Here is an 11,779-nt window from a genome sequence, read left to right on the forward strand (position 1 = left end):
AAATTAGACAGTGTAATATAAAAGAGCCGCTTACATCCTTTTGAAAGACATAAATCATCTCCTTATAAGTAAGAAGAAAATGGCCGAGAATAACGCAACTGGAACTTTTTTAGATGGATACAGAACTGAAGCGGGAATTCAACGATTGGTACGTAATTGCATCATCTTTTCATGATTTTTTGCTACATACTAACGATGGATAAGTATCATAGCATGGGACAAAAAGATTTAAGAAGACGGATGAAAAGTCTAGAATTATAAGGAGAAATAAAGAGGCTGCACGAATTGCCAACTATAGAAAACTGCAAGATACTGTTTTCACGGGATACGAAAAGAACTTATATAATAATGAGACATTTAAATTTACCACAAAGTTATTGAATTGGAACCCAGAATTATACACTGTGTGGAATTATAGAAGAGATATTTTAATCAATTCAAAATTTCCGGGAATGAATACCGATCAAAAGCACAATTTTTTAGAACAGGAACTAAGATTTGTCTTAGTACAACTGAAAAGCTTTCCAAAGTGCTATTGGATATGGAATCACAGGAAGTGGTGCCTCAAAGAAGATCTTAGAGCAGATTATGATCTAGAGATGAATTTAATTAATATGTTCTTCCAAGTGGACGAAAGAAATTTTCATGCATGGGGCTATAGAATGTTTATAGCCGATTGTATAAAAGATTCTAAGCAAACAGAGGAGGACAGGATGAATGTTTATCAAAAAGAGTTTGTTTTCACTACTAGAATGATAAAGAGAAACATTTCTAATTATTCGGCCTGGCATAGAAGATCTGTCCTTGTTGATTTATTAATTAATACAAATGCAAAACTACCTAAGATAATTGATGACCCAAAACAGGAGCTTTATAGGAACGCATTTAACCAAAAGGACAAAGCTGAATTTCTTCGATTAGAATATGAAGTATTTCTGAATGCAATATATACAGATCCAGATAATTCATCCGTTTGGATTTATGGGAAATGGCTTTTTAGTGATAGCTTTTATGATGACATGGACTTTAATTTTGGAAACAGTTTTCTTGATCAAGCATACGGAGCAGTGAATGAACTAGCTGAATTAGAACGCGAAGATATGACGGGTAAGGAAAATCAATGGTGTATCAAATTTAATCTTTACTTATTGAAATTCAAATTTGTGCGTTACAGGAAGTGTGGTGATATTAACAAATATCCGGAATTTTTAAAATCTAAGTTTGCGGAGTTGAAGAAAAAGCTAATCAAAATTGATAATATGCGTAAGCAAAGATACCTTGATTTTTCATTGGAAAGTACATAGATTATAGGCTATTGACTCACCTCATCTAAATACTTCTTCTTATTATATAGAAAACGAATACATCCATGCTTTCCAAGCTCAGAATCATGCGGTTGAAATAAGAGGTCCTGATCAGATACACTTGAATGTAATCCTCTTGGAGAGGGAAATTTCTTGGCAAAATCAATCTTAACCGTGAGAAATTTATCCACCAATTCTTTTGGTTCATCATCAATGTGGATCTCTAACATTGCGTCCTTTAAAAATGTTGTTGGGTAGTTGTCTATATAATGTTCAAGCATTTGGTGAACTCCTAATATTAGAGAATCATTATCCGGTCTCATGTTTATTTTGTGCAGATCAACTTCATGGAGACTATGATTTGAAATAGATGAAAGGATAAGCAATGCTGTTCTCATGGCTATGATTGCATTGTGATGCGCGGGGAGCTCTAATGGAAGCTCAGTCAAATATAAATCATTAAGAATTGACCATGAAATATAACTCTCCATCTCTGAAAGCTTAAAAAACTTCGTGAATTTAACTAAAAGATCTTCCATACAATAATTCCTGAAATCAAAACTTTCGCATTCCATCATTGTCTTTTCCAGACCCATTATGGTACGTCTTTGACTTTCTAATTCTTGAGGGCTTAGATGAAGAGAACGTGCCGTGTTTGATTCTTGAAGAACAAAAGTGAGTTTCTTTATAAAATCATTCATTTTCATTGATATGAAAAGAGCTGTTAATCCAATCTCCATGTGCCATTTTAAGTCTCTGGTGAAATTCGTTGAAAAAAGAAAGAACCGTTGATATAAATAAGAGCAATACTGTAGTATTCTCACAGGAAAATGTAATCGCTTAACCAAACGTATTAAAAATTCAAATGTCTCTCTTTTCTTTAGAGAATATGCCCTAATTTCATCACTATTCCCTATATTTGTTTTCTTAAGATAAGCTATCTCTTTCGACGTTAGAAAAGGCTTTGATAGTTGTATGACGTTGGTACCCTCAGAACTTGCGACAAGTTCTGATTGCAATTCAGACATAACAAAAATTAACTTGTGTTATTATCAATGTTTATCTTTCAGAGATATCTAACACCAGATGATGCAGCGTGAGATACCATACAGAATCTGAAGACCATGTAATTTAAGGCTTTGAATTTTGATTTAATTATTTTTTTTTTCGCTCATCGGGGCTACATTTTTCATTCACATGACGCGTCGATCGACGCTCAGCCTAAAGGGCAAAGTTGAACGCGGAGAAAGGGAAAGAGAAAAAAATATACCTAATGATTTTTTTTTTTGGTGGTCGTAGGACAGGCAGGTCCTTTAAAAAAAAAAGTAGATGGCAATATAAAGATAATATGTGGTGGAACTTGAAATAAGAGTTAGCAAATATTTAGACATTGATACGTCGTCTTTGAGAGAAACATACTACGAGAAATAATACAAAATGGGTCAGGATGCATCAATGCCTAATAAGGGCAGAAAGAAGGACCATAATAAGAAGAAGCAGAAGCCAAAGTACGAGCCACCGGTTCAATCAAAAGCGTTTGGAAGAAAAAGTAGAAAAGGACCAAATGCCGCACTGAAGCTCCCAACAGTTTTGCCGAACACGAGGTGTAAGCTTCGGTTGTTAAAACTTGAACGTATTAAAGATCATCTTTTATTGGAAGAGGAATTTGTTACAAATCAAGAGAATTTACAACCGACTGACCAAAGACAAGCGGAGGAGAGAGAAAAGATTGATGATGTTAGAGGCTCACCGATGTCCATTGGAACACTTGAGGAGATTGTTGATGATGATCATGCGATAGTTTCATCCGCAACAGGTCCAGAGTACTACGTTTCCATTTTATCATTTGTGGATAAGAGTCTCTTAGAACCAGGATGTCAAGTTCTTCTTCATCATAAAACTGTGTCTGTTGTTGGAGTTTTGCAAGATGAATCAGATCCGATGGTAAATGTTATGAAAATGGATAAAGCACCAACAGAATCTTATGCTGATGTTGGTGGTCTTGAATCGCAAATACAAGAGATAAAAGAATCGGTGGAACTTCCACTTACACATCCGGAATTATACGAAGAGATGGGAATCAAACCACCAAAAGGAGTTATTTTATATGGACCACCAGGTACAGGAAAAACACTTTTGGCAAAGGCTGTTGCAAATCAAACCAGTGCTACATTCCTTCGTATTGTCGGCTCTGAATTGATCCAAAAATACCTTGGTGATGGTCCGCGCCTTTGTAGGCAACTTTTCAAGGTTGCCTCTGAAAATGCCCCAGCAATCGTTTTTATAGATGAAATTGATGCTATCGGTGCAAAGAGATATGACTCCAGTTCTGGAGGTGAGAGAGAGGTGCAGAGAACACTTTTGGAGTTGTTGAATCAGTTGGATGGTTTCGATGATCGTGGAGACGTCAAAGTTATTATGGCAACAAATAAAATTGAAAGTTTAGATCCAGCATTAATTAGGCCAGGACGTATTGACAGAAAAATTAAGTTTGAAAATCCAGATCCAGCTACGAAAAAGAAGATTCTACAGATTCATACTTCTAAAATGAATCTTGCCCCAGATGTCAACTTGGATGACGTGATTAGTTCAAAGGATGATTTGAGTGGAGCAGATATTAAGGCTATATGTACAGAAGCCGGATTATTGGCTTTGAGGGAAAGAAGAATGCAGGTCACCTCCGAAGATTTTGTCAAAGGTAAAGAAAGAGTGATGAAGAATAAAATCGACACAAACTTGGAGAGTTTGTATCTATAAGGTCTATAAAGTAGCCAGAAGATATATGAGAATAAGTGGCTTAATTAGACTTGAAACAAGTGATGTAGCTTTCAGAAATCAGTTTTAGCAAGGTAAAACTTCTTATTACCATAAAGTTGTAACCAACATTTGTAAAAATACGTAAAATAGTGACTGCTGTCAAAAAGTGAGCAAGATTTCTGAAAATATGTGCTTCATTGCAATCAGAGATGGTCGGGTCGGAGTTTAAGATAAAAAGGAGGGGGAGAGAGAAAAAAAAAAGGGAATAAAAAAAAAGAAAGAAAAAAAGGAAAATAATTATCTTCGCTTGGCATGCAAGTACTAGGAATATTTGTCGCCGTTTGTGCCATTGATAAAGCATCTGCATATTGAAAAAGAAAAGCGATACGAAACCGGGATACTATAATTAAACATTTTAAATTTGGTAGAAACTCAAGAATTGGTACCTACATACAGGAAAGGGGGAAAAGTGTTCAGACCTATAAATTTATGGGGATAAAATTCAAACACCGAAGCCTCAGGATCATTAGGTTAAAAACAACAATCATATCAGCTTAGAAGACATCAAACGAAAGCATATCTTAAAATGGGAAAGGATATTTTGGCTTTAGACAATAAGAAAACGTCCAGGTCAGTACCAGGAAAGGACGTTTTAAAGTTTATCAAGAAGCATTCAACGGCTTTCTTAAAGCATCAGGACAATACCGATGAAAATGATACAGTAGAGGAACAAGTTGAAGACAACGAAGATCAAGGGAGCAGAGAGAAATCCGAAAACTCAACTAGCAGCCCATTTAACGGACTTTCGTTTGAAGTCGGCGTTAGCGAAAATAGAAACAGTCATTATCGACAAAGCATGGAGGACGTTCACACTTACGTTGCCAATTTTGCAGAAAGATTGGATTGGGGATATTTTGCCATATTCGATGGACATGCAGGAAAGCAAACTGCACGATGGTGTGGATCAAATTTACACAATATCTTGTATGACAATATTTCGAGGCACGAGGACATGGATCTCCGAGATAACTTGAACCAGGCATTCCGAGATGCGGATGAAAAAATAGGGCAGCTGAAAATAGCAGGTTCCAGTGGATGTACAGCTGCAGTGGCTGTGTTACGTTGGGAAGAGGAGATAAATGCTGAAGAGGAAAGCGAATTGGGCGGAACCTCAAAGGTCGATGCACAGGATAAAGAAAATGTTACCAGTAAAGAAATTCATAAGGAGGGCATACAAGAAAGGGGACGAAACATTTTGGATACAGTTCAAGAAAATAAAACCACAACTGGTGAACCAGAAAAAGCTGAACAAGGTTTAAAGATTGAGAATACTAAACAACTCCCTTCAGCTGAAGCGTCAAATTCTATGCCATTTGACTTTATACCGACGAAAAAGCATAGGCGAATGTTATACACGGCAAATGTGGGTGATTCAAGGATTGTCCTGTGTAGACATGGCCAGGCAAAAAGATTATCATATGATCATAAATCAACCGACTGTTGGGAACAAAAAAGAATTGCAAATAACGGCGGTATAATGCTCAAAAGTAGGGTAAATGGAGTTTTGGCAATAACTAGAGCACTTGGAGACTGCTATATGAAGAATTTAGTTGTTGGCGCACCGTATACTACATCAACAGAGATTGGTGACGATGATGAATTTTTAATTCTCGCATGCGATGGTCTTTGGGATGTTTGTACAGATCAACAGGCCGTGGACTTGATCAGAAACGTGAAAGATCCAAAGAAGGCAAGCTCCATATTGTGCAAGTATGCACTGGAACAAATGACAACTGATAATATTACAGTTATGGTAGTGCGACTCGATTCACGCGTCTTCAATTACCGGAAAGAAAGTATTCGGAGTTTATATAAATAGTGTCGAAAGGGAGGATTTAATTAATGATATATATATAAAAGAACATGCAGGAATCATCAGAATTCCTCTTACAATTTTGAATTTTAATGAAATAAACAATACATTCGATCTGGGTCGATCGACTAGAGTAATACATTTTGAGGTGTTTCTCCGAAACTTTTTACGGCTAAAATGGTCAATTTCCGTGTCGGGTGTTTCCCCGCAAATTTAATTTGTCAAGTCCAAGTAAAATTTAGTAATCATTTTTGTATAGCCTCCGGGGTTAGTGCTTGCCAAAGGAATCAAACAATAAATACAATAACATCCATTTCCGAATAATATTGTTATAATTTAGCGTGTCAATGTCTTGCTGGTAAACTATATCAGACAAGAAATGTTAATTTGATTTCAGATCATCAAACAACATTTTTGAAATATTGAACCAATGGAGCGGCTGATAATGCTGTGATTATTTTCAGATCCCTAAATAAAAAAATGCTTGGAAGCACAGATTTGCAAAGCTTTTTCCTCTCTGAAAAACATAAAATAGTACCTATTTACCCAAATTAAAGTCAAATCGGTTCCGTCGATTTTGCGCCTTATTCAAATTAAGTGCAGAATAAATTGTTAGCGTCTAATTATGCTATGCTCAAAGTAGTAAAATTTGTAACAATTCATTTACAAAATAATAAAAATAGACTTTACAGATCAAATCGCCGAGGGTGTGAGAATTACAAATCGATGACATTTTATTGCCTCGTTTATCATTGGAAGCCCAGCCTAGCTACCTACCCAGACTGCTTGGGCTGCTTGTACTAATCTTTAGCCACCCAGCAAAATTTCCACGTCTCCGAGTCACCTCCGTTTTTTTTTTTTTTTTCTTTTAGTCGGATCGCGAATCATGCTCCATTCAGGCTGCCTTATGAGCGACAGTAAAATCTCGTATTCTTCCGGGGAAAAGCATGTTTTCCGCATACGGCGTAGAGGAACATCGGCTACTTTTCCCCAGTTTTATGCTTTTTTTTTTTTTCCAAAATTCAATCATGATTCTCAAAATTCTTCCACCCCAGTTATATGTTTCTGGGGATCTTGTGTGGGGAACGTTCACCATTTATCTTAACTATATTGGCATTTTTTCTTTTTGACAACTTTACATACGTCGCCCCATAAAGCACATTATAATAGACTGACAGTACGATATAAACTAATCTATCTGTATTGGCCATTATTGTTCTCACAGAAACGAAGGACTAACCAACCTGTCAAGCATACACAGCACATAAAATAAAGCTCACTGAGTGTGTGTATATCATTTGTTAAAATGTTAACAATAAGCAGAGCAAGTACACTAAATAGTGGCGCAAGGGTTCTTGCAAGGCAATTTTCTTCAACTCGAGCTGCCCGTCAGGTCATCAGCAAGTACAATGATTTCAATGGTAAGGACGCATCACTTGCCATGGCAAAAGACTACCATGTGATTGATCATGAGTATGACTGTGTGGTTATTGGAGCTGGTGGAGCCGGCTTACGTGCTGCATTTGGTTTAGTTAAAGAAGGATTTAAGGTTGCTTGCATTAGTAAGCTTTTCCCTACGAGGTCTCATACCGTGGCCGCTCAAGGTGGTATTAATGCAGCTTTGGGAAACACACATCCAGATAACTGGAGATGGCATATGTACGACACAGTGAAGGGTTCTGATTGGTTGGGTGACCAAGATGCTATACATTACATGACCAGGGAGGCACCACCATCGATTATTGAGTTGGAACATTGGGGCTTGCCATTTTCTCGTAATAAAGAGGGGAAAATTTACCAGAGAGCGTTTGGAGGACAAACCAAAGATTATGGAAAGGGAGGCCAAGCATATAGAACTTGCGCTGTGGCAGATAGAACTGGACATGCATTGTTGCATACGCTATATGGCCAATCGCTTAAATATAACACGCATTACTTTATTGAATTTTTTGCACTAGATTTGCTTAAGCACAATGGTAAAGTTGTTGGGTGCATTGCTTACAATCAAGAAGATGGAACTATTCATCGGTTTAAGGCACACAGAACAATCATAGCCACTGGTGGTTATGGTCGCGCCTACTTTTCTTGCACTTCTGCGCATACTTGTACAGGCGATGGAAATGCAATGGTTTCTCGTGCCGGTTTTCCTCTGGAGGATTTGGAATTTGTTCAATTCCACCCAACTGGTATTTATGGTTCCGGATGTTTGATTACCGAAGGTGCCCGTGGCGAAGGAGGATATTTAATTAATTCTGAAGGCGAGAGGTTTATGGAAAGGTATGCACCACATGCAAAGGACCTAGCATGTCGTGATGTTGTTTCCAGAGCTATTACTATGGAGATTAACGAAGGAAGGGGAGTTGGATCTTTGCAAGATCATATGTATCTTCAATTATCACATCTACCTCCTTCTGTGCTTAAGGAACGTCTTCCTGGTATTTCTCAGACCGCACGTATTTTTGCAGGTGTTGATGTTACCAAGGAACCTATTCCTATTTTACCGACTGTTCACTACAATATGGGAGGCATTCCTACAAGATGGACCGGTGAGGCGCTAACAATCGATGAAAATGGTAACGATAAAGTCATACCGGGTCTTCTTGCATGCGGTGAAAGTGCATGTGCTTCTGTCCATGGTGCAAACAGGTTGGGTGCAAACTCTTTGCTTGATTTGGTTGTGTTTGGAAGAGCTGTTGCCAGAACAATTAAAAAACAGCTAAAGCCTGGAATGCCACATGACGAACTGCCCGCAGACATTGGCTTTGAGTCCATTAAAAACTTGGATAAACTCAGAACAGCCAGTGGATCTGTGCCAACTGCAGACCTTCGTCTTGAGATGCAGAAGTGCATGCAGAAACATGTTGCCGTTTTCAGAACTCAGGAAAATATGGATGCTGGTATAAAGGAGCTGGAGAAGATCGAGGGCAAATTCCCAAATATCAAGACAACAGATAGGTCCATGATTTGGAACACAGATCTCACTGAAACGTTGGAACTTCAAAACTTGCTCACATGTGCCAGACAAACTGCTACAGCAGCAGCAGCAAGAAAGGAGTCTAGAGGTGCCCATGCTAGGGATGACTATCCGGAAAGAGATGATGAGCACTGGCAAAAGCATTCTCTGACATGGCAAACAGAAACAGGTGAACCAATTAAGCTTGGATACAGGCATGTGATAACGCACACTTTAGATGAGAATGAGTGTAAGTCTGTTCCACCAGCCGTTAGGCGGTACTAGGGAAAGCGATTTCCCGATATTGAGATTAGTTTCCGCTACTATGTACCATTTCCATTTTTTCCCCATTTTTCTTTTTCTTTGTACCGCATTCAGATGTCTTAATACTGCTGGGCCTATCGTTTTCTTCACTTATTTATTTATTAATTGATGCAACTTACAATACAGTTAAGAAAGATAATAACGGGTAGCTTACTCAGAATTTAGCTGCTACACAAAGCCAAGCCTCTGACAGTGATAGATAACTTTCGAAATTTAAATAAGCGAGCCTGCGCTAAATTTATTTTATTTTATTTTTTTTCTTCACCAGATTTTTTTCTCAATGCTTCTTCATGAAAAATTTACTCTTGATCCAGTCAACATTGAATAGTATTACTTCGGTAAAGTGCCTAAATTATCTGAAGTGAGAAAATCGGCACACTGAACCATATACAGTGAATAAAGGACATTAAAAATGTTTCAACTGTCAATAATATCCGATTTGACACGCATACCACCAAAGATGTTTAGCCTCCCGAGATTAGTGGCTATAAAGCAGGAACTTAATGGAAAATATGCAAATAAAGTGATTCCTAAACTAGGGCTCGTTATTGCTGTCTGGGACGTGCTAAAAGTTGATGATGGAATGCTAAAACCAGGAGATGGCTCCATATATATTAAAGTTGTTTTTAGATGTGTTGTGTTCAAACCATTTGTCGGGGAAGTACTGACGGGTTGGATAGAATCATGTTCCGAAGAAGGCATTAAAGTAAACATGGAGTTTTTCAACGATATATTCATTCCAAAATCACTCCTGTTTGAAAATTCATTATATTCACCAAAAGATAACGCTTGGGTGTGGCAGATGGATGAAGAAAATAAGTTGTATTTAGACGTGAACGAGAGAATCAATTTTAGAGTGGAGGAAGAGGTGTTCAATGATGTTCGGCCAAAAGGGCCAGATAATCCAATAGTATTTGATGATGACGACCAAAAAGAGAACGAGCAAAAGAAAAAACATTCCACGCCACCATACGCTCTAGTTGCATCTTGCCAGACGGATGGTATGGGATGTGTCAGTTGGTGGGAGTAACTTAACGTCAAATGCCTTCAAAAAATGAACATCCCCTTTGTATAATAATGTAATCTTTTCTTAATATATGAACATTTAATATTAAACTAAACAAATCACTTAATTATTTATTTTAGTCCACGGAAATCAATTGTACTGCATGTACCTACTTGTTGAGCTAAACTTCATATTACCTTTGATAACCTTCTCCACGGCATTCAAGAAGTCCTTTTCTGTGGCAACTTTTCTTCTTGCACGGATGGCAAACATTCCAGCCTCTGTACACACAGATCTAAGTTCAGCACCCGTTGCATTTGGACACATTCTAGAAATTAACTCCCAACGTATATTTCTTTCGCACGACATTGGCTTAGCATGGATTCTCAGAATGTTTGCTCTTCCATCCAAATCTGGAAGTGAAAACTCAACCTTTCTGTCAATTCTTCCAGGCCGAAGCAATGCTGGATCCAAAACGTTTGGTCTGTTTGTTGCGAACATAACTTTAATGTTTCCTCTAGGGTCAAAGCCATCCAATTGTGTAATCAATTCTAACATAGTACGTTGCACTTCGTTATCTCCACCGGCACCATCATCAAAACGTGCTCCACCGATTGCATCAACCTCATCAAAAAAGATAATACAAGCCTTTTTCCTTCTGGCCATCTCAAACAACTCCCTGACCATCCTTGCACCTTCTCCGACATATTTCTGAACAAGCTCCGAACCGATAACACGAATGAACGTGGCTTCCGTTCTGTTTGCGACTGCTCTGGCACAAAGCGTCTTTCCTGTTCCGGGTGGGCCATACAAGAGAATTCCCTTTGGAGGATCAATTCCCAACTTCGCAAATCTTTCTGGGGATAGCAAAGGCAGTTCAACAACCTCCCTTAGTTTCTCTATCTGCTCTTTGCATCCACCAATATCACTATATGTGACATCTGGTTTTTCTTCGACGGTCATCATGGTAACCGTGGGATCGATTCGTGGTGGAAGAGGAAGCTCTATATGGTATTTTTGTCTATCCACACCCACTCTCATTCCTTCTTCGATATCTGTCGGCGACACCCTTTCACCTAACCCCACAACAAATTTTGCGATTTGCTTGATGTTGATCACGTATTTAGATTTTTCATCTGGTTCGTCGTTCATTTCTGAATCTTCATTTTCCTCATCGTTTCCGTTCACCTGACTACTAGAATTTTCGACAGAATCACCCGATTGTATAATTTTGGTACACCTGGCAACTTGAAGTGGCTGCTCTTCATTCATTCTTCTTCTGTCACCAGCAACATCCCATAAATTAGGAGCTGCTAAACCCGTATCACTTTCTTCCACACCCATCTTTTCTTTTATTCTTCCTTCAACAATTTTAAGATCTTTCTCCACTTTCTTTATAGAATCCCTGTATGGTGCCGCTCCATAAGTTTTCAAGACCTGAATATCTCCTTCACTTAATGGCTTCACTTCCTTTTCCTGCACCTCGTCATCAGCACTTTTGTCTGGATTTTTGAACTTTTCCCAATCTTCTTTAGCTGGCATCTTTATGTCCTTTATAAATT

The 11,779-nt window shown here is 38.1% G+C and overlaps 7 protein-coding genes across 7 annotated transcripts; 5 read left to right on the plus strand and 2 right to left on the minus strand.

Moving 5' to 3' along the window:
* Window positions 1-79: 79 nt before the first annotated feature.
* On the plus strand, window positions 80-1,304 carry BRETT_002208 (uncharacterized protein; the record flags this gene model as incomplete). The annotated part of the gene is made up of 2 exons (XM_041280745.1): window positions 80-148; window positions 213-1,304. The coding sequence occupies 2 exons, from the start codon at window positions 80-82 to the stop codon at window positions 1,302-1,304; spliced, it is 1,161 nt and encodes a 386-aa protein (XP_041138536.1).
* Window positions 1,305-1,312: 8 nt separating this feature from the next.
* On the minus strand, window positions 1,313-2,332 carry BRETT_002209 (uncharacterized protein; the record flags this gene model as incomplete). Its single annotated transcript, XM_041280746.1, has 1 exon — window positions 1,313-2,332. The coding sequence occupies one exon, from the start codon at window positions 2,330-2,332 to the stop codon at window positions 1,313-1,315; it is 1,020 nt and encodes a 339-aa protein (XP_041138537.1).
* Window positions 2,333-2,741: 409 nt separating this feature from the next.
* Window positions 2,742-4,061, plus strand: RPT2 (ATPase of 26S proteasome regulatory subunit 4; the record flags this gene model as incomplete). Its single annotated transcript, XM_041280747.1, has 1 exon — window positions 2,742-4,061. The coding sequence occupies one exon, from the start codon at window positions 2,742-2,744 to the stop codon at window positions 4,059-4,061; it is 1,320 nt and encodes a 439-aa protein (XP_041138538.1).
* Window positions 4,062-4,647: 586 nt separating this feature from the next.
* BRETT_002211 (uncharacterized protein) lies at window positions 4,648-5,940 on the plus strand (the record flags this gene model as incomplete). The annotated part of the gene is made up of 1 exon (XM_041280748.1): window positions 4,648-5,940. One exon carries the CDS (start codon window positions 4,648-4,650, stop codon window positions 5,938-5,940), a length of 1,293 nt encoding a protein of 430 aa, XP_041138539.1.
* A 1,300-nt stretch (window positions 5,941-7,240) lies between these two features.
* SDH1 (succinate dehydrogenase flavoprotein subunit) lies at window positions 7,241-9,172 on the plus strand (the record flags this gene model as incomplete). The annotated part of the gene is made up of 1 exon (XM_041280749.1): window positions 7,241-9,172. The coding sequence occupies one exon, from the start codon at window positions 7,241-7,243 to the stop codon at window positions 9,170-9,172; it is 1,932 nt and encodes a 643-aa protein (XP_041138540.1).
* Window positions 9,173-9,671: 499 nt separating this feature from the next.
* Window positions 9,672-10,241, plus strand: BRETT_002213 (uncharacterized protein; the record flags this gene model as incomplete). Its single annotated transcript, XM_041280750.1, has 1 exon — window positions 9,672-10,241. The coding sequence occupies one exon, from the start codon at window positions 9,672-9,674 to the stop codon at window positions 10,239-10,241; it is 570 nt and encodes a 189-aa protein (XP_041138541.1).
* Window positions 10,242-10,367: 126 nt separating this feature from the next.
* Window positions 10,368-11,759, minus strand: RPT1 (26S proteasome regulatory subunit 7; the record flags this gene model as incomplete). The annotated part of the gene is made up of 1 exon (XM_041280751.1): window positions 10,368-11,759. The coding sequence occupies one exon, from the start codon at window positions 11,757-11,759 to the stop codon at window positions 10,368-10,370; it is 1,392 nt and encodes a 463-aa protein (XP_041138542.1).
* Between the last annotated feature and the right edge of the window lie 20 nt (window positions 11,760-11,779).

The sequence above is a fragment of the Brettanomyces bruxellensis genome, chromosome 9, assembly GCF_011074885.1.
Source record: "Brettanomyces bruxellensis chromosome 9, complete sequence".
Lineage (NCBI taxonomy): Eukaryota > Fungi > Ascomycota > Pichiomycetes > Pichiales > Pichiaceae > Brettanomyces > Brettanomyces bruxellensis.